General features: G+C 41.3%; 1 protein-coding gene across 1 annotated transcript; it reads left to right on the top strand.

The window, feature by feature from the left end:
- On the top strand, positions 1-24,638 carry LOC147883715 (uncharacterized). The gene is made up of 13 exons (XM_087398834.1): positions 1-69; positions 268-354; positions 4,083-4,187; positions 7,182-7,265; positions 7,360-7,475; positions 7,629-7,730; positions 8,891-9,004; positions 9,144-9,200; positions 9,364-9,430; positions 9,639-9,692; positions 23,328-23,402; positions 24,014-24,049; positions 24,165-24,638. The coding sequence occupies exons 1-13, from the start codon at positions 1-3 to the stop codon at positions 24,255-24,257; spliced, it is 1,059 nt and encodes a 352-aa protein (XP_087254960.1). The 3' UTR covers positions 24,258-24,638.
- The last annotated feature ends 1,469 nt before the right edge of the window (positions 24,639-26,107 follow it).

Genomic DNA, 26,107 nt, shown 5'->3' with positions numbered 1-26,107 from the left:
ATGAAGGTTCTTTTCACGGCTGTCCTTGGCATCTCCGTCGGAATTTTGATCGGAATCACATCTACCAGAGTATATTTTTCAACTCCCTGAAACGCATTCTCAAGGCAAAGGAGAGCACTGACCTCCTCTCGAAACACGGATCTTCTCAACGCATCAAACACCAAGGAATTATAATGCATTTAAGTTTTAAAGTTTGTGTTTTGTCTGTTATATCCTATCCTCATTTTAGCGAACATTACAACGGTGTTGCAATGTTAAGGTGTGCAGTATGGCTTCACGACTTTACTTACGTCGAGCACAGTCTTGATCGATCAGGAAGCTCCTGCACCGCCCTGCAATTGCCCGCCTCCGACGGTATGCATCATCCTTATCGAACGGACCATACCACGAAAGCCCTACGAATTTCTTACTAAAGTCTATGCTCAATTTCCAAATCGGCCCACATTGGAAGATCAACTTTCCACACGTTGATCTCTCAGTTTCGTTTCTTTTCATTATTAGCTGTTATTTTCAGCACATCTGTTTGCTCGTTCATCGAATCGGTTAACTAGAGACTTAACTAGAGACAATCTGAACGGAAAAATTATTTGTCAGCGTTCTCACTGCTCGAAATCAGTCGTGTGATGGACTTAAAGCCACCCTCGTACCAGAATAGCTAATTATCAGTGAACAACGACGGAATAAAGAACGGACGATCAAGGAATGATGAGCAAGAGCGATACGATGATTGAGCGAGCTATTTAGGGGCCGATGGTTGTCAAGCCAACCTTGGCACCTATATGATGGTCAAGGGTAGGCGAATTCCCGACAAGCGAGTATGCTTGGCTGACAATGATATCACATTTCTCTTCTATAGGTGATTGGTATTGCAAAAGCAGTGTGCACTTTCTCGGAAGGATTTGATCATGTCTATACACAACCACCAAGCTATTTCGTCAGTCTACCTTCAACCTAGATAGAAAGAAGGGGATCGAAAGGATGAGAGATGTAAGGGGATGGAAGTGATACTACGAGGCTCTTCCTTTTATGGCAGCAATAGTGGAGGGCACTGCAGGTAGGACCTGTTTCGGTAGAAGGTTGCTTCTCTTGTTTTTAGGCCTTTGAGGGGCCACGAGGCTTTCATTTTATGTGGCAATTAAGATATAACCTTTTGTACATAAAGGAGGTCTACTTGCAATATATGTGAAGACCTGTCATGTGAACTAAGGGATGGCGCTAAGGTCAACCTTAGACCTTTTAAGCATATAGGGGCACAATGATAAAGACCTCAAACCTCACCTTGATCCCCACCCCAAAATTCAGCTTGTAACGATAACCAAGAAGTGAATGTTTAGCTTCAATTTTGGCAAAGCTTGACTTGCAAGCCAACTGGATTCACTTTTTCCCATTTAGAGGTTGAAGGCACAAGATCAATATCCAATGGGAAGAACACTTTAGAGTAAGAGAAGATGGGAGGAAAACCCAACCGAGTCCATGTCACCCCTCGAACAAATTTCCACTCTTGGCACTTTGGGATTTACATTAATAGGCACACGTTCCCTTAAATGTGTCTCTCAAATTTCAAAGCTCATAAGTCTATAGAGAAAATGCACAATAGATAGAGATTCCATTCTATGTGGAGCTAATTTTTAAGAGAATAGGAAGAGAATATGCATACATGTGAATACATGCAATATAAAATTGCATATGAAACACTCTAAGATGCACATTGAAAGCACATGTTGAGAGAGAGAGAGGAGGGGGGGAGGGGGGGTAGAGGAGAGTAAACTAAGCAAAATAGCTTTTAATTCTATAAGGCTTGAAATAAAATTCTATGCTTGGAAAAAACATATAGAGGCAAAGGAGAAAAACATGTAATCTATTGCTCTCTTCACCTATATCTCTCACAACCCACCACAACCTAATTAACAGACTCATTCCCCCCCCCCAAGTGTAGGGGAATGATTTTCTTTTTTAAAGGTATTCTCTCACAATATTTTGAAATCATTTTGGTTACAAATGAGAAGGAACTACATTGCCTCATAACCACTGAACAATCATATGTGTCATGGAAGTGGTAGTTGCCATAATAGATACATTCTATAAAGAGACAAACACAACACTATGTAAGTAAGTTTCTATTCTTTCCATGACATGAGAAATGTATCCATCTCATATGTTATGCTTATGAAAATAAGCGCACTTAAAAGTGGGAAGAAATACACCTCAGAGGTACACATGTAGACGAGTCTACAGAATTTGATAAAAAGACCAATCCAAAGTGAGTACCATATTTCATTATTTGTTTGTGCAAGGGGGCGAACAAAGGGGATCCATGCAATAGGGTGAAGGGTAGCAAGTTCCAACATTGCAAGAAAGGAAAATGATGAGCTTTAATCAGGTGGGGAGGTTATTTTGAAAAAAAAATCCTCTTTTTGTGTCTTTCCCCTCACATTTGCAAAACTTTTTACTCTTCCCTTACATCTTCTCTATCCCTCTGCCTACATAGTTTCTTGTCCCTAGCCTCCCTTGCCATGTTTTCAATTTGGTCCCTTGTGGCCTTTTCTTCCCACTTTCCTTGTCTTTGGTGCCATGTCTTATGCATAATTAATATTTCTCCCCTCCATAAAGTAAGACATAGCTTAATTTTTTGCATTTTAGTGAAGATCAAATGGCATTAGGTTATAGTATCTCCCAAGAGAAGCCCACAAAGGCATGCACAAAGGATGAGGTAGAACATCATCTAGAGAGCATGGCTCAACTAAGTGGCATTGAATCGATAAAGCCCAAGAGTACTCCAATCTCTCATAGAAGACCTAAGGCCTTGAAAGAGAAAGCCAAGCAACTAAACCCCACATCATGAAGAAGGGGCAATGAATGAAAGTACTGAAATCCTGGCTATCCCCCTCCAAATAATCACGGCCTATCTTCAATCCTATAAGCAATGTTCAACTGACTCCATAGCAAAAAGGCAACAAGGACAAGTAGGGTTGGCTCCGAACCTAGATCTCCATAGGTTCAATGCAATCCCGCCATGAATAGAAAAACAAAAGAAGAATGTGAAATTTCTATTCTTGAGGGATTTCTAGATTCTCTTTTAAAAGTTCTTCTGTAGGTTAGTTGAAATCTCAACCCCCCCTGCAATGGGGTGCTCTAGAAGGCCTCCAACCTCTACAACTCAATTGATTGCTAGCATATACTACCAGTGTAATAAAAGAAGGGGGCTCTCCTCTCAGTGCTCTTATATCAGGGCTACTTTGCTTTGATAGTTTGGTATACCTCATGCAGTTTTAAATCATGGGAGGTTTGTGCCACCACATCTATTGTTGGAAAACATGCTATTTTAAGTTTCTCTCTTTAAATTTCAAAGAAAGACTATCACCCAAATTAGTTTTTGTCATTTGTATTTTCATTTAAAAGTTGGATATTTTTAAAAGTTATTCAAGGGACCCATATTTTACAAACGAGTCCATAAAGCCCCTTGTGTTGAACTCTCTTATTTAACATATATTTTTGGTGAATCATGTGATGAAAGTTTTGTGCATGGAGAGAGCATAAATAAAGAGAAAAATATGTCTTATAGTGCCCAAGTTTTGGTGTATTCATAAGACACCAAATAATGGCGGTATGTAGTTGAAAAGAAGAGCCTCTCTAGTCCTACTTAGAGTTACCTTCCTTGATGTTTACCTCTAGCACCGAGCTAGCACCCGCCTTGTAAATGCTCTTGTTTGTATTAGCATTGTCTATCTACGGATCATGATGCAAATGTATGCTTTATAAAAAATGAGGAACTATGAACACATAGGAAGAGACTACCTACACTTTCTCCTTTATAGGGTAAACACCCAATAAATGATTTTATATCACATGCGTGCCGTGCCCTTATGTTAGTTGTTTCTTTCTTTTTTACATGTGAAGTTAAGTTACAAAGACATGTTCTATCAAAAGTGTAGAATTAATAGTTTATAGAATAACGTAAATTATATCATTTAAGGATCTCATAGATCATACATCTTAAGCCACATTTATCATGATGTTGTAAATTTTATACATCATATGAGTTTGTAAAGGTAAATAATTTTAGATACTTTGTCCTTTTGTAGGTTATTTATCAAAACTACTCCCGTGCGGTAGAGCTTCTACCCCCAAGGATTGTTGTTCCAAAGACAGACCTATACTTACGAAGGTTATGGGGTAAGCCTGAAGAGGTATGTCTTCATCTTAAATTCAATGTCAAAAGTTGAGGATTAAAACAAGATTATTGTTTATTTGTTATAAAAGCTTGAAGACAACAGTTACTCTTCTTCTAAGCCTTAAATTTAACATGGTTTGCTAACATTGGCTTTGTATTTTTCTTGTCTGTTTATATTGAAAAGTTATTTTCTTGTCCTTATTGGAAACTTAAGTTGTATGCTGTATATTTTGTTGCCTCTTTGTGTTAAAATTGAAAGAATGTTCAAGAAAATTCCTTGGATACTATGGAGGCCTGAAATATCATTACCTAGTAAGGTGGATTAGTGCTTATTCTCTCCATAGTTCTAAATAACTAAGGGATTATTGAAGTTATACAATAGATCTTGAGTCGACGACCTAGGTTACATAAGGGTCTATTCATGACGATTATTATGATTGAGACATTTTTAGCCAACAAGCCTTTCCTATTTCCATTTGTATTTCATTATGTGATAGATCAAGCATTGATAATAATATAGGAACTTCAAAATAGTTAAACAGCCATGAAAGGAGTGTCTAAACTAAGCAATCGGAGAGAGAGAGAGAGAGAGAGAGAGAGAGAGAGAGAGAGAGAGAGAGATGAGTTATTTGCTTTTATGACAATAAATACAAAGCATTAGCTTTAAATTAAAAAGCTTCCATATTGTAAAGGGATCTTAAAAAGCAAAGGTTATTCAAAAATCTAGAAGAATCTAACCATTAAATCCCCCTCAAATATCTTTCCTTGAGTCCATGATTGCATCTTACTAATCCGTTTAAGTTTGTTTTTCCAATGTTTGAGGACTTATTTATACACTACCAATTTAAATTTAACTAATTTAAGAGTTTGATGCAAGTACCATTTTATATACCTTGGAAATAATACTGAAAATAGAATTCCCTTGGAAACAATTTCAAGCATTTAAGGCAAGTACCATTTTAAATACCTTGAAAACAATACTGAAAATAGAATTCCCTTAACAACTTTCATCTTCAACAGAGCATCCCATTGTTAGAGTTAAGTTCCTTCTTTTGCAAAGCATCCTATTATTCTAGGAAAATTTTATCTTTAATAAGCCTCCCACATTCATTTGTTAATTTGAGCTTTAATGAACACTAGACTTGGAGCTCATCCTCTCTCTCTCTCTCTCTCTCTCTCTCTCTCTCTCTCTCTCTCTCTCTCTCTCTCTCTCTCTCTCCTCTCTCTCTCTTTGATGAGACAACACTAGCAGATGTATCAACTGTTTTAGTCTCATAGGCCGTCTGGCCTTTTAGAGACGTTAATATATATATATCTATCTATCTATCTCCCCCCCACGTAACTTTGCTTTCAATAGGCCATGGCATGGTCGCATGGATATTCATGATCTCTTATTTTCATATTTTGGCATTGTTTCTCCACAATAGCTCCTACAATACCTATTGAATCCAATTAGGTTTTAAAACATGTGGACCATCGTTAAACCTCTTTAATCACGCTTGGGAGGTACATTTTCTTAAGGCCAAAAGGACGTGTGTACATGCGCGTGCGTGTGTGTGTGCATGCATGTGCGTGTGTGTGTGTGTGTGCGAACGCGTGTGAGTGTGCATGGGCATTTTGTCTAATGAATACAATTGCTTACCCCCAAAAAAGTATGTGCGTGCGTGCAGCATGCGCGCAAACACACACACGTGCAAAAAGTGTGTGTCCACGCTCACACATGCTTTTACACACAAAAAATGTGTTTGTGCTCGTATGCATGCACGTGCATGTGCACACGTGTGTGTGTGTGTGCGCGTGCATGCATGCGTGCGTGCGTGCGTGCGTGTGTGTGTGTGCGTGTGTGTGTGTGTGTGTGTGTGTGAGAGAGAGAGAGACAGAGAGAGAGAGAGAGAGAGATCCTTGCTCTTGCTGTGAGCCCATTTTTGTTAATAACATATCCTTACCCAAATAAAAATTGCAAAATCCAGGAGCGTTAGTTGAGAAATGGAGTAGACAGGCAAAAGGGAAGAGGATATTGCATAGCTAAACTTAAAAAAAAGGGGGGGGGGGGGGAACATTCACATTAAGTGAAGGGAGAATGGTATAGTGAATCGAGCAAAGCCCTTTTATGCATTGCAATACATTCTTTTCACTAAAAGCATACTCATAATTGTTTCTTTCTCATAGAGGTAATAAAAGCAAGGATGGCATAGTATTGAAGCCCCATGGAACAATAAGAGGTTGAATTCAACCCACCACCTATGCCTGTGCTTTGAATCCATCTCAACATCTATGACAACCATGCCAAACCAGTGCTTTGGATTCATCCCACCATCTATGACAACCATTGCAAATCATAAATAGCCCTGCACTCGGCTAATAAGGACTAAGCAGAAAGGTTAACCTATTTAAAAGGATAAGCTTATTGGTGTGCCCTTTTATTCACAACACATGGGTGAATCCCAAGAGAGACCAATTTACTGCCTTTAAAATACATTTTTAAAGCCGACAAACCTACACATAATGGCAAGGGTATGGGGATGTTCTAGCTTTATTGCTCTCCTTTGCTTGTGTAAGTGTGGTGGCACATGCTATCAGTAAACCCTTTAATCTCGTCAAAGCATTTCCTTAGAAATAATTTTGGCCGAACTCTGCATGTGTGGTTGCATTTTGGAGACAAGATAGACAAAACTCGAAAGAGAAGAGAAAACAACATAGGTAGCACGTCAAGAGACACCCATTGCCACTAGCATTGGCTGGTTCAATGGCTACTTGTACTCCGGAGCTTATCTCTATGTCCTTGCTACTTATTGTCCGACTAGCACTCCATGAGGGACCACGAGAGTGGGCTAAATCTTCCTTAACCATTGAGTTATACCTCTTTCTTTTGGATGCACACCTCAAAGCACACACATCATCCTTCAATGTCATTATTCCCATATTTTTACCCATAGCAAGAGGTTATCGGAGACTTTAATTAATGAGATAGAGTTTTTTTTAATTTAAAAACACGAAAAATGTCTTGCAGGATCTACCATTCAAGCCAAGGTACTTGGTGACCTTCACCGTGGGCATTGATCAAAGGGAGATTATTAATGCTGCTATTTCAAAGGTCTCAATATATCTACGACTTATTTGGCTTTAGAAAGTCTCATGAACGCAAATAGATGTTGTTAACCTCACATTTAGGTGAAAATGATGTTCAGTTCTCCAAAAATTGGACAATTGTGCTGTTTCATTACGATGGCCACACAAGCGAATGGGAGCAATATGATTGGGCACAAAAGGTTATTCATATCAGTGCACGAAAACAAACAAAATGGTTAGTATTACTGTGGCTCTACTTATTGTTACGAAATACCTTAGTAGCATTTCGTAACATTGGGCATTCATCCTGGCAGCTTTTTCATATAGGACAAGAAGTAACTTTCCCCTTGATGAATTGATGGTTTGTGGGTTTTTTATGTATGGACAGGTGGTTTGCAAAACGTTTCTTACATCCTGATGTGGTGGCACCATTCGAGTACATATTTATATGGGATGAAGACCTGGGTTTGGACAACTTTGACGCAGAAGCGTGAGTATCTCATTCAATCAAATAAAGCATACCATCTATCTAGACTGGTAATGTGTTCTTTAGGTGAAGGAACAATCAATCTTTGGTCCTTTCTTTGTTAAATTCTGTGAAATTGATTAAGCTAATAACCAGAGAGCATGAATGGTGAGAGAGATTCAAAGCGCCAGTATCCAGAGAGTAACAAAAGGGAGTTGATTAACATCCATTAACTAGCAAAGATTCTCCACAAGACCAAAAACACATGGAAAAGCACACTCATTGAGTTCCAAGTCCTTGCTACTGCACAACCTCCTAGCACATTGGTAAAAAGTAGTCCTTGTGTCAATTAATTGAACAGTTGTTATGCAAAGCATAGAATTTGTTGGCATACCTTTTCCCGAAGTTCTACAATACATAAAACGTAATAAGATAGTAGGCAAGAAGCTGATCTTTAATAAAGTCCAAATTGCTTGTCATCGTAATTTGAGTCTTGACCATGTATAGTTCATTGCTCTTTATGTCTTTGTTTAAGATTTAAATGAAGGGTACCATGGAAGTTGACCTGGAAAAGAAATACAAGACAAATGTTATAGTATGTGATTTGTTAGTCATGCCTTCCGTGTAATACCTGCAAGACATCATAGTTTTTGTTCCAAATGTCTGCCCATGATACATTGGAAAGGACCAAGATAGGGTCTTCTCCCACTTGAAGGCATAGCATGTTCAAGTTTCCAATCATGTATCTGTAGCACCAAGATATGTGAACTGTCTTGGATTCCCAGAAATTTGTTAGGCACACTTATACTTATATTTTAATTTGAGCATCCCCTCACATGCATTTCCATCATTTCTGTTCTCGTAATAGAAAGGACTTATGAAACTTAAGTAAAGAACGTTGTAATAGTCTGTTGCCTTTACAAGTATCGTCACCATAGCTGTTAAAATCAAGTGGTCACGCATTCGCTGAACCAAACTTCTATCTATCCCAAGTGTTCAGTGAGATATTGTTTACTTAGGCAGTGTCTGTGGTGTTTTGATCCTTGGTAGTTCTACTGTAACACTTAATCAAAAAGGTCACACAATTTTTAATTGTAATGTGAGAGATATGGACGATTTTCAACCTGGATGATACACATATGTTTGTTCTAGTTTACAACCAACTGACCTATTTAATGCTTCAGGTATATACATCTTGTCAGGAAGCATGGCCTAGAAATCTCTCAGCCTGGTTTAGAACGAAATAAAAGGCTGACCTGGAAAATGACAATGCGCTTAGTTAACTCTGAAGTGCACAGGTGAAAACTCCATATTTTCTATATCACTTTGATGTCCTTGAGATCTTATGCTTTACAAGTTTGTGAAGGGTTCTCTGAATTCAGCATTTGTCTCTTTTGTTTTGTCAACGCTTTGAATTTGATTGGTTTTTAATTCCAGGATGACTGTAGAGAAATCTGGCCGATGCAAGGACCCTTCCAAGCCTCCATGTACAGGGTATGCCAACTGCTCTTTCTTGAGGATGCAGTATTGCTATATTTTTTTGTCTCCAGCCCAGGGATATGCAGAAGTATAAGCGATATCCCTGGCTTTGTCTTGATATCAAATAGTTTAGATAAATTATTCTGGAGCTTCCTTCCTTCAATATCTTTTTGTACAGGTTTGTTGAGATCATGGCCCCTGTTTTTTCAAAAACTGCATGGAAATGTGTTTGGCACCTGATACAGGTACAAAACTTTGTTGCCTAGCTGTTACTATGCCCTTCCTCTTTCTTGTTTGCTTGGGTGGTATCTTTTAGCCCTAGGTCTCACAAAAATTATAAAGAAAATTATTTGAAAAGTTCTAGCTACATTTGATCAAAATGATCAGTGAAATATATTAGGATGGATGCTACTTAGAGATTATGGACTTATCTAAGTATTGTGGGCTTTTCAGAATGACCTAGTTCATGGTTGGGGTTTGGATTTTGCCTTGGGAAAGTGTGTGGAGGTAAGTATATTTACTTTTAGGATATATGGAACATCAAAACTTATTTCTGTAGAAGTTTCTGCCATTTATCATCTTATGTTACTTTGGTTGCACATGGTTACATTTCATTGAGTTTGACTTCTATAGAAATATTTTTTATATAATAGTCTGTGGTCCACGTGCATGCTGGCTTTGACTGAGGAAAACTGCTTCTATTTGGGAATTATTGACACTGCAGTTCGATGCATACATGCAGATTTTTATGTACTGCTGAGATTACCAGCAAGCTAGTAAGATAATTTAAGATAGGGACAAGAGGTATTGCCATGCAGTCCAGGGAGTATTACCACATTGCTAGCAAACTCAGGTTAGTTAGTGACTCACCTGTGGATCAACGGAGGCCATTGTGGGCGGAGTCAGTGGGTTACGATCCTGATAAAAGTAATAGCTAGAAGGAGGTCTAGATAGGAATGGAGCCCTTTGTGCTATATTTAACCATATCCTGAGGCTATATATTGGCATTAGGGCTTAGTGTTAGGACACATTGATCAACGTGTGGATGCTGCTAGTGGCATAGCATTGGCTGGCAAACTCGTTTGATGCAACTTTCCTGGATAGGGCTTTTTTGCTGAGCTAGGGTTCTTATGACCTTCAATGCTAGGGGTGTGCTGATGGCTTTATGGGTTGGATGATGAATTTTGAGATATTGCACTCTATGGTTTGGCGGTCCATAGCCTACAATTCGGGGAGGTTGATCTTGGCTAGCTGAGTCAAAGAGGAAGTCATCTAAGTGGTATCAGAGTAGATCGTTGCATTTAGTGTGGGAGGATATAACTGTGGGCTGGAGGGAGTCCTTTCTAGTGTGAGAGAGAGAATTCAAAGAGCATAAGAAAGCTTGGATGAAGCTTTCCAACCTTTAGCTTTTTGAAAACCTGAAAGGCTAAGAATGTTATTATAAAGGAGGTAGGAGAGCTTAAGGCTCAATGCCAACTTCTGCTTTTGCTCACGTTCAGCAAGATTTGCTTGCACTAGTTATTCTATGTACTGTGTTTGATGTGAAACAATTGCCCGTTGCACTTTTGTGAGCAGAATGTATCTACTGAATCGCACAGAAATTGCCTTGTTGATTGTGTGGCTACCAGAATCCTTTTCTCAAGGGATATAAGATTTGAATAGCGTTTTTGAGTTCATAAGCAGGGAGGAGTGTTGCCTTCGACGGCTCTTGCTAGAGCTCTCAAGCACGTAACAGTACATAGAAGTTGAGTTATTGAGCAGCGTAACTGATATTGCCAACAGATCGGCCTTCCAAGACCTATAATAGAGTTGCATAATAAAATTTGACTGAACCGTAGGAGCGGTGAGGCTTTGTATCAGCATAGTTGGTAGTTAAACATACAATTGAGCAAGAGCAGAATCAGAAAAGTCGTGAAAGTGTTATGGTTTTGGCCTGATTTATGTGAGAACCTCTATGGTAGAATGATATAAGATCATGGCAAATACTCAAGAACCTATGTCTTCTCAAGGCCCAATAATGGATGTAGACATGGAGGACGATGAAGATCCTACAACAGTGTTTGAGATTAAATTGGAAATTTGAAAGTTAAGAGACGTGGTTAATTTGGTCAACGAGAATTGACATCTCTAAGTTGTTCTTCTGGATACTTCTTTTGTCCCCAAGGTGTGGGAAAAATAGTGATGACTGGGACCTAGTTGAATGGATGGGCAAGTCAATTACACTTGTATAACTTCAACGATCAACATCGTCTGATACAATCCATGCCCATTCCCTCATGCCCTCTCCGCAACCCATCATATGTGGGATAACTCCTCTGCTACATGGCACTCTCCTCCTGAATCCGAATTTAGGCCTCTCCTACTAGATTCTCCACAAGGCCTACAACAGCACTAAACCGTTCACCATGCCGGTGGAAGCAAAACAGTGAAATGAGGAAATATGCCTCCCTTTATAACATGAAAAGTTCAAAAAGCATTGGAAGCCCCTGCTAGCATCATGTGAAAAGTACATATTTCAACCTTTCCTTCTTCATGGAGAATGATTATAGCCAAGCTATCCAAGCATATTCGTATCATGATAACAAGAAACTAGCCTACTTTAATGGCTCTTGAGAAGAGCTAGATACTAGGTTGTAAGCCACCCACTTCAACACCCCTCTGAGATCTTCTTCCTGAACCCATCATCACAAAAGAACCATACATGTGAGCTAATTTCTCCAGGTCCATCCTGTCTCAATCAATCACTTTCATGCTTGCTTGCAATCATGGTCACAAGAAGACCTGTCAATTAAAATCTGTGTACAAGATGCATACCTAAAAAAGAGGCAAAAAATAGGGTAAAACTGATCTGCATTGCTTCTTAATTGAAGGGGGTTTTGCCACCCCTCCTTGCTGTTGTTGCCATTTGATGAGTTATTACCTCTCTTGATACCCAAATCTCCTTCTTGCTGGTTGTTCACTCCTTGAGCTCTCCTTTGCTCATCTTGTCCCTCTCATGCCATGGACAGCAGTCCCCCATCTGTAGCCATCACAAGGGGCCTTGCTGAGCATTCTCTATCAGTTTTGAATTCTGAAATTCTCTCTATGTTTGGAGTAGCAAAGGACTTGTTAACGGTATATATCGAGAAATTGGTTCTTAACCCATGCAGCCACGAATCTTATGTGCATGCATCTTCCCTCATCATAGCCAAACCCTTTGAAGCAGTGTTGCCAAGGAACTCCATTTCCCTCATAATGAACTTGGGCCGCTCATGAAGACAATAGGTAACTTCTAAAGAACTCCAAGCATGAGGATGGCTTGGCAACATCTAGTGAATTTTCCATAGGCAAAAGTGTGTGTGTGTGTGGGTGATGAGTGTGTGTGTGTTTACAATCAAGGAGCGCGATGGAGATCTCCTCCTCCGCACAGCCAGCCTCGTCCGTACAGTCTTCCGCCCTGATTCCGTCCGTACAATCTCCGTCTGTACAGTCCCCTGCCACGCCTCTGCTGTTTGCTCCGTCTTCCGTACAGCTACCGTCAGCTGTATGGATTTCCGTACCACCTTCGCTCACCCTGCCTCTGCCCCCCGTACAACCTCCCGTACAGCCCCCCGTACAGCGTTCGTTCGCTGTGGACCCTTCCGTACTGTCCGTCCTGACGTACGGCCTTCCGACCGTACAGCCCGTACAGTCCCCTATGCAGCCTCCTCCCTCTTTTATCTTCTCCGCCTCGGCACCTCCCTCTGCCTCTGCTCCTACTCGTGTGTTTCTTCGCCGAAAACATGGTGGTCTGCCTGCCTCTCCTCTCGTCAAATCGGCAAAACTGGATGGTTCTAATGGCCCTTCTTCTTCACTCCAGCTGGATCTCTTCGCCAATTGTGCTCTGCCTCTGTCACAGAAGTTCCTTCATCGAGTTTCCCGCTTGTTTGCTCCTTGGATTCTGCCCTTTTGGTCTCTGGTCTTCGACAAGCTCAACAATTTGGAGTCTGCCTCTACTTTATGGGCAGGGTTTTATCCTCAGCTCAGCTCCATAATTGGGCTGATGTTGCGGTGGGTCTGGACTGTATTTCTTCCTTTTTCTTTCTAGGCAAAGGGTTTTACTATGCCCAGTGCTCTTCGACTGAGGTGGTAGAGCGCCTTGTCAATGATGCTGGTGTTCCTAGAGCGGGTTTCTTTGCTTATGTTATGCCCTGGGATCCACTTTTCGATCCTTCTGCGACACTTCTGACTCCCTGTCCGGTTTGGATTACTCTCAAAGCGCTGCATGTGCCTCTTCTTCAGCATCTCACAACTCTTGCAGCTTTTTTGGGAAGGCCTCTCCATATTCCAAGACAGGAGTTCTTGCAAGCCTCTCGTGATGTTCGTCTTTGCATTCAGGATATGACGCAGCCCGTGCCATCTACTCTGGATCTTGATTTGGGATTTGCTCATCCGATGCGCATCAGGCTCCATTTTGCATCTTTCCCCACTGCATGTTATCGGTGCTGACAGGTTGGCCATTTTGCACGTGCTTGCCCTTCCATATCCAAGCCCATACCACCTGCTCCTTCTTCAGCTGTCAAGGTTACTCTCCCTTCTCCTCCGGTTTCTGCTATGGCTTCTTTGATGAAGTCCTCTACTGCTCCGAAGCACTACTGGAGGAAGGTTGATAAATCACAAGCAAATCTTCCCCTTGCTGAAAAAGCTCAGGATTGCACTCTTGTTGAGCACCATCAGTTTCCTTCTATTCATGATATGGATGTGCATGCTCTCTCTCAGGATACTACCCCTGCTCTTATTCAGATTGATCCTCCGAATGAAGCTCAAATGCAGAACCCTATTTCATCAGATGTAGCTTCTTTATCGGAAGACATGGACGTTGAGCTAGCTCCTATGCCTTTGATGCCTGTGCCAGAGCTTTCTTCTGTCAGGGATGCAGAAGTACCTTTTTTATTGGAATCTTTCCATCCCATGTTACAACAAGTTTTTGACCCTTTGATTCAAAAATTTCGGGTACCAGCCTATATCAAGAAGAATCATAAGGGCAAAAAACAGCTTGTGTTTATTGATGGTGTGGTTTTATCGCTGCATCAGTTTTTACAGAGCAACAATTTGAAGCTGGAGGATGCTGTGTTTGATTCTCCTCCAGCTTGATATGTAATATTTTACTTGGCTACCTCATGACTTTTTCTTTGAGGTTTTACTTGTTAAAACTTTTCCCTTGTACTTATTGGTGGGTTTTTGTTTCCCACAAAGAAATATAAAGATTTCACTTTTTTTTTTTTTAATAAATAAATGTTCCATAGGCTGTTCCACATGACACACTCATCATTTGATTTTTACTCCTTGTTACCCCTTCATCTGAAACCTCTTGAGCACTTTTGTAAGAGTGTCTTTAATATTTTGAGGCTTGATGATTCATTTGTGAATCCATAAATGTGCCATTGTCACTATTCTAAAAGTTAAAATGTGTGATTATATGTTTTCTTTGCAATGTTGTATATGTGTTGCAACCGGCCTATAATAAAATCAGGGCGGTAAAACACAACTTAGTAAGTATTATCCCACTGGCAACACACCCACAGCAATACAATAACACAAGGGAGCTAGCATGCTCCTCAAAACACAGTACACCGATTGGCCCCAAATCAGCTGGCGCCCCTTGCGGTATGTCTTTATTGTTTATTCCACTGAAAATAAATTACAACAAGCATTGAGTGCTTCCTATAAGCATCCAGATAACAGCATAACCTCTGCTTCCAGCAAAATTAGCCAATCATGACAACACATGCATCTAATCCAAGGCAAAACCCTTCTGAGAACCTGCCTCCATCTCTCACAATGGAAATCGCCCAACAATCTCAGCCCCGCCTAGCTGTTATGGCATCAAATCCCTTGGAAAGCAAGGCCAGCACTCAGCCCTTGGCTGTTACGGTGCCCCTCAACTAACAACCAGTGGATTGCAATGCACAGCAAGGCTCAACAGCTGACCAATTGTGAGCAATCTCACCGCACAATCACCTGGAAAGCAGCCCCAGCTTGGAATCAGCCCAAAATCTCAACAACCAGCCTTCCACTGCCCAGAAACAAACCAACCACAGCATCCACAACCTGGTCTGTATTAGAAATCAGCAAAAGACAGGCCAGCAAACAAAAACACAGCCCAGAAGACCCAAAAAGCAATTCGTCCAATCTGTAGGAGCTCCGGAACAGCCACAAATCAATTCGCCCCTGACTTGGCACACTCTGGAAGCACCTGCACAGCCCCAAAGCCAAATCCCATTAATACCTGATCTGGAAATCCACAGAAATCACCTCCAAATGAAATCGCCTTGCCTTCTAGCCTCTGCATCAGCAGGAATCCCCTCCTGGTGAAATCGCCCTGCTTCCTTGGCACCTGAATCAGCAGGATTCACCCCCAAATGAAATCCCCTGCCTCCCTGGCCTGGAAAACAGCAAAATCCAGCTTCAGGAGAAATTGCCCAGGCAGATTTTGCTCCAGAACAGCCTGCAAACTTCCGGGAGCAGCTCGCCCTGATCAGTTCTGCCCAGAATCAGCCTGGAGACAGCACAAATCAAATCGCAATCTCCTAGCAGCCCCCTGCACACACCAGAGTGGGTGATTTTTTCCTCCGGACGCCTCCTGCATGTAACTTATCTGATGTGACCCCTGGTTGCACCTAAATTGGGTTGTTTTTGGCCCCTGGACACAGCTTGCAAATTTTAAGCTAAAAATAGCAAATGGATTTTTACCACTCTTCTGGGATCACTTGAAAACTGTCCCAAGGCACAAGAAAGACACCAACAATTGCACAATTTGCCTGGGATCACTAGAAATTAATTCCCCAAGCCTAACACACGTACCAAGACTCCCGGAATTCCCGTACCACCAAGGTCCAAGGTATTCACACGTAAACTCAATTACGTTACAATTCACGTCCTCGTGATATACCCCCCTCTTACCCGAATTGTCAAACTCTCCCCTCCAAAAAAGACTCATCATGCGAGGATCCCTATCACTGACAACAGATCTCAGCATCCCATAAATAACCGTGCCATGTGATATGCTGTAATTTTCTTCCTAACGGGTATAAAATGAGCTTGCTTACTGAATCAATAAATAATCGTTGAGATTCCATCGAGTCAAATCTGCATATGAGGAAGATCGAAGATGAAATCCATGACAATGCTTTCCCACGGTTTGCTAGGGATCGGTAGTGGCGGTAACAAGCCTGGTGCCTTCTGTTGATCATACTTAACCTTATGGCTTTTCAAGCATGTCATGACATGTTCTTCCACATCTCGGTGCAAACTAGGCCAATAAAAATAATGCTCCACCGCTCTGACTATGGCATCAATGCAGTGCCTTGCATATGCTGGTGCATGACTGTAATCAGCTTGTTGTACCACTACGTCAATTTTCTCTCTCTCTCTCTCTCGCTTGCATACCATGGCATAACAGCAAACAACTCTCTCTCTCTCTCCCTCTCTCTCACAGGACACTAGGGCCCAGGACAAATCGACGGGCTAGACCCCCTTGAAGGTACTTTATTACTTGAAAAGATTTTGTACACAGAGAGTTCAGCGTGGAAGCTGTCCTCCCAAAAATCCAAAACGTAAATCCATTACAAGGGAGCTCAAGGCTCATTCTTTTGGCAAGTTGCCACTTGTCTAATTTCTAGCCTAATTCTAATCCCATGTCCATGGGTAAGGTCTTCTGGGGTCCTCTTAGCACTTCGTCACGCGAATAACTCCTAATCGCTCGTGAGGCTCTGCAATGCCCAAGTCTAGAACCTTTCTTATACTTGCAACAATTAAATAAAGCGCATAACCATGGCACCCATTGATTGTTAGCGTTTCGCATGCGAATAATAAACTATGGACTAATCCTAGTCACTGTGGGCATCCCCACTAAGCAAACATATGAACAAAACATAGAACACAATTCTTAGTCGACCAGAGTCAACCCTCCTGGTCATAATTAAGAGCGTTGACCGTCAGTCAAAGCGCCTTAATTACGGTGAAGTCTCTCCAACCGAAGTTGGCACATCTTGGTTAACAAGGTTAACCCTCTTGGCGTAGGCCATGTCTTATTGACCGAAGTCAACACTCTCTGACCAAAGTTAGCACTTTAATTGCTTGGTTAACTGTGGTTAACCATCTTGGCTGAAGCCAAATCGTCCCAACTGAGGTTAGGCTGGCTTAAATTGGGGTTAAGTATCTTTGACCGAAATCAAGACTTGACCAAATAAAGGTAACTCTTTGAACATAATTAAATAAAAGAATAACTCATTAATTATGATCAATAAATGGTCAACTTATGCTTTGACTTTGGAATATTTACAATGTGGTGACAATGACTCTTTGTGATCACTTTGGGCCAAGTGCTTGGTTACACACAAGTGGCCATGCATCATTAAAAATCCTTCCTTAAGAGCATAATGCTCTTGTCGCTGCCCGTTTGATAACTCATCAAAAATCTGAGCAAAATCTTCATCCTCAGCATACTAGCCCTTCATTGGCTCCAATGCATCATGATAATCAATAGAAACTACAGATACATGTGGCTTCTTGGACAAAGCATCTGCAACCACATTCTTCTTGCCCTCCACATGAATAATCTGAAAATGGAACATGGACAAGAAATTTGCCCATCGCATATGCTTTTCCGATAGCTTGGAGTGCGTGAGGAAATACCGCAAAGATTGATGATCAGTCTATACTGTAAAATTAGCACCGCCTAATTAATAATGCTTCCAAGTAGAAAGGGCATGGATTACAGCCAGCATTTCCTTCTCGTAAATCTGCAAATGCTTTTCAGGAGGCTGTAAAATGCGACTTTCGTAAGCCACAACCCATCCTTCTTGCAGAGTTCCTAGGCTGGGGGCCAACTCCTGATTGCCTTGACCTTAGCTGAGTCCATCTGTACCCAATCCTTGGAAACAATATGTCCCAAAAAGTGTATTTCTTGCATGAAGAATTCACTTTTCTTCGGATTGACAATCAACTTCTTTTGTGAGCTCAGCAAATACAATTGCCAAATGCTTCCTATGCTCGTCCTCATTCTTCGAGAACACAATTATATCATCAAAAAACGTACCAACGAAAGACATGTGCTCCCGAAAAAACTTGTCCATCATATGATTGAACGTGGCCAGAGTATATGTAAGCCCAAAGCTCATCACCAGAAATTCATATAAGCCAAAAGTAGTCCTAAATGATGTCTTATAGACATCCTCTAGGTGTATCTGAATGTGATGATAAACACTTTTTAAATCTATGCAGCTGAAGACCGCCAACCCCTCAAGCCGATCCAAAATATCGTCAATCCTAGGAATCGGGAAGCGATTCTTAATGGTGATCTTGTTCAAGCTGCGGTAATCAATACACATATAATCTTTCTTCTAACCAAGCAATACCGGTGAACAGTACGGAGATGTGTTGGGCTGGATCAGCCCCTTCTCTAAAAGATCATTGACCTGGCTCGTTATTTCTTCCTGATGTGCCGCACTGACCCTGTATGGTGGCTTATTAGGTAGGCTATTGCTTGACACTATATCTATACCTTGATCCTCTGGTCTCTCGGGCGGAAGTTCACCAAGCAAAGCATCAGAAAAGCCATCAGCAAACTGATTTATAAAACCTGCCCGCTCTTTATCCAACTTAGAAACAGTGAACTTTTCATCAATTGGATTAGATTCCTGAGCAAAAACCATGTATGCAGAAAGATGATTTTTCATTATTGTAGAAATGGCAGAGGCCGATACAATATAATTTCTATGCAATGAGACTAGTTTGTGAAACTAAGTTTGGCTGGCTTGTTTCCATGTAGCCTAGACCTATTTACTATTTAGTATGCCGTAAATCAGAGGTAGTCGGCAAGGCTGAGATCTATAGGCTGTGACACCAGACTCGATTGCGGGGTGACGCACGGATTGGGTTGGGGGGATCTTCCCTCCATGTTCACTAGATCGGGGACACAACCGATGGGGGTTATGGTGGCTCTTATTAGATGCATGGTTGTTGTTAGGAGACCACAATGGACACCGGACCACACGCATGGACCCCTGTCAGCGCTCTATCACAGGTTCCCTAACATTACAACCTTTTTCATCGCTAGACCCCCCTTGAGCTTTGGCCATTAGTCCAAATTTCTCTTATGTACTAGATCGGATATGCTTTGATTTGATTATGTTGTATTTATTGTGGGTGATGATACCCGAATAGGGCCCCCCAATCAGTAAAACTCCTATTAATTAATTTCTTTGTTCCGAGGGGAGCGCGATTAACCTATTCTTTGGGGGGCAGCAATTAATGTGACACGATTAGCCTATTCTTTCAGGAGGGGGGGGGGGGGGGGGCGTATGGTGGTGGCTCTTCTTGAAGAAGCCACTGTTTCCAGAGTCTTCCGCTCCAGGTATATAAGAGGGTCGGGGGAGCAAAGTGAGGCGGGGGGCTGTGAAGCCGTCCCCAAAGGAAGAGGAATGGGTGGAGGAGGAGGAAGGAGGACAGGAAGAGGGAGGGAGTGGAGGCATAGGAAGGAGGGGAGGAACTAAGAGCAGGGAGGGGAGGAAGCAAGAGGGAGAGTTGGAAGGAGGAGTGGAGGAAGGAGGACCGGAGAGGGAGAGTAGACGGAGAAGGAGAAGCTGGAGCGGAAGCTGGACAGAGGAGGGAGTAGCGACAACAGCAGCCGGAGGATAGGTTAATCGCGTACAGATAGGTTAATTGGTACATAGCAGGGAGGAGAGTAAGATTAATTAATTAGGAGAGGTAGATGATCGAATAGGAGAAACACCCGATTAGTAGCACCACCCTTTCAGCTCATTGTATCAGATTTCTTTGAGTCTCATAGAGCCTTCCATCTTTCAAAGACTTCTAATAATCTCTCTCTCTCTCTCTCTCTCTCTCTCTCTCTCTCTCTCTCTCTCTCTCTTTCTCTCTCTCTCACTCAGATGTTGTAGCTACTCTATTTGGTGTGTATTTCGTGTCATAGGCCCATGAGGCCTCCTGAAGACATTAATCTCTCTCCGTCCTTGCCCCTCCGGCATCCCTCCTACCTCCCCCGCCATCCCACCTAGCCCTCCCGCTACCCCTCCCTCAAGATAGAAGCACTGGGTTAAGAAGCAAGTTCCCAAGGAGGTGATCTCTAGATTTTGGTCAAGCTTATGGACCATCCACAGGTCACATAAGATTTTGTACTTTGTTTGGATAGTGGCCCATGGTGACTTTCCCAATGCACATAGATGGTAGATGCCATCGTGCGTGGATAGAGATATGGAAATGATTCCGCATGTTCTTTGGAGTTGTCCCGCAACAGGATTTGGATGGGGGACCCTCCAGATTGTTGCTAGGACATAAAGGATCCTTCATAAGTTTGGCTATGACATAATCTTTCTTCTAGGAAGACTTCTTTGGCAAGTATCTTGGTCAAAGACGATGCTCATTATTTGCTTGATCCGATTCATGACTTCATCACCTTTATCATCCACGATGATCTCTTATACCTCATCCACATCATATTTTAATGGAACATCTGAGGGATGTAGAAGGGTGTGGATGGACCTGCGATACCAAATGGTGTCTGAGTGGCTCCTATATTTAATGGCATGGTAGTGGCTCATGTAGTGGCAAGGGTACTAGATGGAGGTGGGTTGTTGAGGCGGGCTCGTATGTGCAAACTCTACTAAACATGAGTACCCTGATATATGATGATAACATCATGCCCCCAGCTGGACCATGCCTGACTATGAGCTAGCAACTCTTGGCCACTACATAGGGACTCACCAGAGACAGCAGCAAGACTTCACTTAGGGGATCGGTTCTTGGTTGACAGAGGGGGTCATGCCTTCTCTAAAGTCCATCAATCCAGCCTCTCCGGCTTACAAGATCCAGGGTTAGTGGGTCTCCCAAATAGAGGCTCAAGACACGACGCCTCCTTCTCAACAGTGCCCTATGCCATCACCAGAGGATAATTTATGCTTGTGCTTGGTGGCTATCAGGTTACCCTAGCAGCTGCCCTAGTTGCCATCTAGTAGGACATCATCTACACCTTGCGTGCCATCTTGGAGCGTGGGACGTGAGAATCTCGGACAACCAGTGAGAGTCAAGCAAGTTTCTACAAGGCTTGGCCTGCAAGTTTCTTTTATGTATCTACGAAGGGATGCATTTGCTAGATGCATGTCCATCTTTGTTGCTATCCCCTATTTTACAAAGATTCTCTAGGCAGTAAGCTGGGATCTCTGAAAATAGGCTGGCTGATAACCAGTTTCTTTTCTTCCATGATCAACAACCCATGGTTGACTGATTTGTATAGTTTTTTTTCTTCCAAGCATCAATAGAAAGTTATTTCTGTAGGGGAAAAAAAGTAATGCAGTGAGAAGGGAGGCACAACAATCTGAAGCAATTGCATGACGGACCAAGATCTAACTGTAAAACTCCATCAGAGTCAACTGGCATGTATAGGGCCAAGAGTAGGGAGAAAATGTTAATTGACTCTCCCTCCGATTTGAATCCAAAAAGACTCCAGTTGGTGAAAGGGGTACTCAGCTCTCTAAGCTAAAAGTGCTTGTCGTTGAGCACTTGGTGCAACAGCAAGGCACTCCTAAATCCAAGCATCTGCAGGCCCTTTCTGCTCTTCCCTTTGTAGGGCTGCTAATTGTTGATGTCTCACGTCTCAAAGTCTCATGTCTCTTGGTACAAGCAATGGAGTGATAGAGATCACTAATACCAGAGAGGGCTACTGCCACATCTAAAGGTGAAAGCACACCACCCTGCATATGAGACACCCAAATCTATAAAGATGCCTTTGAAATGCCCTCCTTTGCATACAAGGCGTTGAGAATTCTAATATTGGTAGACTGTGTTGGAGGATCGGGGGGGAGAGTGGAGTTCACAGGATTGGTAACTGTACACTAAATTGTATTGAGCATAAACATTAATATATATATGAACCCCTTAGGGTTAGGGTTACCCTATGCCCTATATCTATGGTGCAATTTACGCTATCCTTAACAGAACGGGCATGCATACGTGGCTTAAAAACCGTAAAGACCAAGAAGATTATCCAAAGCGGAGATCCCTATGGCAATGCAAATAGTAGCCACCATCCAATGCCCAATTTCTATAATCATGGTCTACTAAGTACCATCTGATACGTTGCATGAATGTGATAGCACTCACGCATGGTAGGATTATTTTGAAAATGGAGAGTACAAGGAGAGGTATTTGGAGCTGGAGACCCACTTTGCGGCAGATTGACAAGTGGACAAGCTACATGAAGCCCAGGCCCTCAATGGAGGAGAGGAGAAGAGAAAAGCTCCAACAACAGGAAGGAAGACTGATCTTTACTATATTGTGTGGGATTAATCTTCTTGTGCCTTCTTTGCACATGGGTCTCATATCTGCATCTTGTGGCCAGTCAAAAGGTGGCGTTGTATGGAATGGGTAGCTTGGCCTTGCATGACCCATAAGAGGTAGTGTGGTGATGGGAAAACTATTTGAATTCATTTCAATGATAATTTCGAATGTCTAGAGAGGCAATACTCTCTCCTGGAGTTTTGTGGGCTCCAGCTACTTTTTTCTACCTTTTTTGATTGAACGATGAGCTAGAGCTTCAGAAAAACATCGTTTTGGACTATCTGTCTCTTTCATACTAATAACCCCTATGATGTTGATAATCCAAAGGAGATGTAACAATACCAAGCAGGACATATTCAGAATGAGTGCTATGTCAAAGAATGAGCTCCATTGAGGGCACAACTGCTGTCTGTTGTGTCCAGAATCGGTCGTCTTTATTAATTTCTTTTTTTGTTAACATATCAGTATCTGGTAGTTTTTGTACTGTTTAATTCTTTGACAGTTGGAGGGATTTTCATAAAGAAATTGAAAATGTCGGGATAGCAGAAAATGCTTTGTGGAATCCTTGATATAACTTAAAGTGGTGAGAAATAGTCTGGACTGCTCAACTTCATAACTACTATCATCAGCTTTGTTAAAGTACAGGATATATAGACAATTTAAGGCCGTGTGCTTTTAAAGTCCTGGACCATGTTTCTATATCCCCTCTACAATTTCTTAGCTCTATTGCTTCCCTCAGATGCGCATTTGTCAGTCCCTTTGATTCGAGTAGTACTAAAACTGATGGTGAGCTCTGTAATGCCTCCATGATTTTCTTTATTTGGGCAGCCTGCACATGAGAAAGTTGGGGTCGTGGATGCTCAGTGGATAGTTCATAAGCTTCTCCCCTCTTTGGGTTCACAGGTAGTTCTCACCCTTGTTTTTGTCAATAGATTTTTTGTTTCTATTAAGCAGTTTTCCATCGATTTGTCATCTTTTCAAAAGTTTGACCTCTGAATACTATTTGCAAAGCTTCTATCTTCTTGGTTACCCTCAATCTACAAAAAGTTGCATGTGAAATTAATTCTTCAATTGATCTCAATATGCGTGTGCTTTCTCCATTTTGAAATTGTGTTTTTGGTATCAAAGCTCCAGTCTAAATACAACAGATGTGTAATTTATGCATTTACATATCCAAAGCATGATGGGGTTGAAGGTGTCAAAGTTGTTAGTGTCTTTTCAGTATTTTCAGAGTTCTTCTTAATTCTTTACGAGAAGGGGAGGTGAAATTGGCGTTCTATTTTCCTTGAACAGAAGCATATCTCCTTTTGAGCTATTAAAGTATTAAATAAATTACCTTCAGGAGTGTTATGAATGATGCTTTAAGAATTTTGAAATTCTGAAAAAACCTCATCATGATTTGATTTTCTTAATCAGCAGAATGGTGATTAAGACCAAATTGATCAATTGGTATTGTTAAAATGAGACTCCATACAAATGTGACATGTAAAACATCCATGTTTGTGTTGTGGCAGGGAGAATCCACAAATGGCAGAGCTCCTTGGGAAGGGGTAAATTTTCGAACAACTTCAACAAGTCATTAACTTCCTGGTAGAATCACAAAATCATCTTCAGGATATTGTTTTTTCCAATTAACAAATGCCACATGGTTCAAATCTCTGCCAGGTGCGGAAACGTTGCCATTATGAATGGAAATTATTTCAAGAACGAATGGCACAAGCTGAGGGAGTAGCCTTAAATGAGCAAACTAACTGGTGAGCTCTATAAGAGAAGTTCCCAGGGCTCCCAGATATAATGCACACAGATTTGGCCTCGTTTACCAACCTTCTGAGACGATGTTGGTGTGCCTTTTTCTGATACGTCCATGCATTGTGATTTTGTGGTACTCATGGCAAACAGTCTTTAGTCAGATGGTATTCCAAAGTCACTTTTAGCCAGGGATATGTCTTAATACTTTCTGGCATTGTAACAACAAAAATGAGCGACATAGTCACTTTGAAAAGTTGCTCATCAAGGTGCTGTAGCACATCTCCACTTGATGTTGTGGGGGTTAGGTTTTAAGAGGCACACGGCACCTTGTCACATTTTGCCAGTTTGTTTAATAGTATCTTTGTGATTGGAATATAGGAATTTATGTTTTAGCAGACGATCTTCTAATATGATGCCTATTTAACATAATCTGTCCAAAGGGATGAAACTTCCATTCTACACATTAAAGAGACTAATCTACACGTTGAACTAAGCAATGCACACCTAACAAGTGATTTTGGTTGCAATTTAGACTGATTTTTCCCCTTTAACCCAATTGAAGCGAATACCAAGCATTCTTTGCTGCATACTTGGACTAAATAAGGCATTAGTTGTCATGGAGAGTTGAGCTGAGCCTTCACATTTTGCATGGGAGTCTTCTTGGTTCAGATGGGGGGAAGAGTCTACTTTTTCTCTACTGGTTCTAGACTTGGTAAAGAAATGTTGATTGATTTGGATGGGATCTTCAAATCCTCCTACTGTCCGACCAGGTCTTATAGTCAGACCCTCGTACTGTCATGCCTGTTTCTTCTGATTTTCTACTGTCTTGCATATTGCTTCTGATTTTCATGCTTCCTGTTCTTTGATGTCCTTGAGTTTGCTTTGGTCATAGCAAATATCTAGTTGAGTGATTGCCAAGTATATAAGCAAACCAATGAGTTGTCTGTAGTACTTTTCATAAATTGATTGTTGTCTTGTTCTCTTCAAATTTCGCTCCATTGGTGTCGATGCAATTTTCTAGTCTTGCATGTGGAACTTTTTGAGTAGCATAGCAACATATTTATGTTGACTCGTGAAGATAACTTTTGCATCCCTCCAAAATTCAATACCTAAAAGGTTATGCGTTAAGCCTAAATCTTTCATGCCAAATTTTGAGAATAGATTTGTTTTGAGGAAGTCTTTATTACTTCCTATTGACTAGGCATACCTTCAATTCTTTCCCTCTGACAATGTAGCCGTAGGGTTGATGCATATTTACCTCTTCATCCAGGTATCATTTTGGAATCCATTCATTACGTTAAGTCAACTAAGAATGTAATGGAATCCATTTTGGCAACTGATGCATAGGTTTTGTCTTCTTCATACTCGTGTGCAAATCCTTTTGCTGCAAGTATAGCTTAATATCTTTCAATGGTGCCATTGCGATTGATACTTAACCTTGTATAGTCTTCAAAGTAGATTGGCTCATTTGTCTGCATGATTGTCATAAGAGCATCATTGTTAGATTTTATGAGCTGCTACTTTCCTTTTAGTGCATAAGTTAGAATTTCCTAAGTGGGATGACTTTTCCTATCCCATTGAAGAGAATACATGTTACATATGTACTTAGAATGCTGAGAACTATGCATACTCTACAAGTTATGCTTGGAATTTGAGATCGAAATATCTTGTGATAAAGACCAAACGGTGAGTTGCTTGGAAGTCATATACAAAGAGCTGAGGAGTTGTACTCAGATTGCAATGTAGAATTTATCAAGGGAGCGAATGGGTGCATGAGTTGATTAAGGTATTAAATGAATATATATGGATCTACAATGAATATTGTAGAAAATTTTGCAAAGATGTATTTGGTGTTAAGG

Source organism: Dipteris shenzhenensis, chromosome 27, assembly GCF_047967505.1.
Source record: "Dipteris shenzhenensis isolate YYH24624 ecotype China chromosome 27, Dip_SZ_1.0, whole genome shotgun sequence".
Taxonomy (NCBI): Eukaryota; Viridiplantae; Streptophyta; class Polypodiopsida; order Gleicheniales; family Dipteridaceae; genus Dipteris; species Dipteris shenzhenensis.
This window is presented reverse-complemented; position numbering and strand designations above follow the sequence as displayed.

Excerpts from the sequence above, each read along its gene's own strand:
- LOC147883715 (XM_087398834.1), top strand. The coding sequence starts at position 1 with ATGAAGGTTCTTTTCACGGCTGTCCTTGGCATCTCCGTCGGAATTTTG. Across the intron at positions 70-267 it reads TCGGAATCACATCTACCAGA|TATGGCTTCACGACTTTACT; the intron begins GTATATTTTTCA and ends TAAGGTGTGCAG. Across the intron at positions 23,403-24,013 it reads TCCCCTCTTTGGGTTCACAG|GGAGAATCCACAAATGGCAG; the intron begins GTAGTTCTCACC and ends GTGTTGTGGCAG.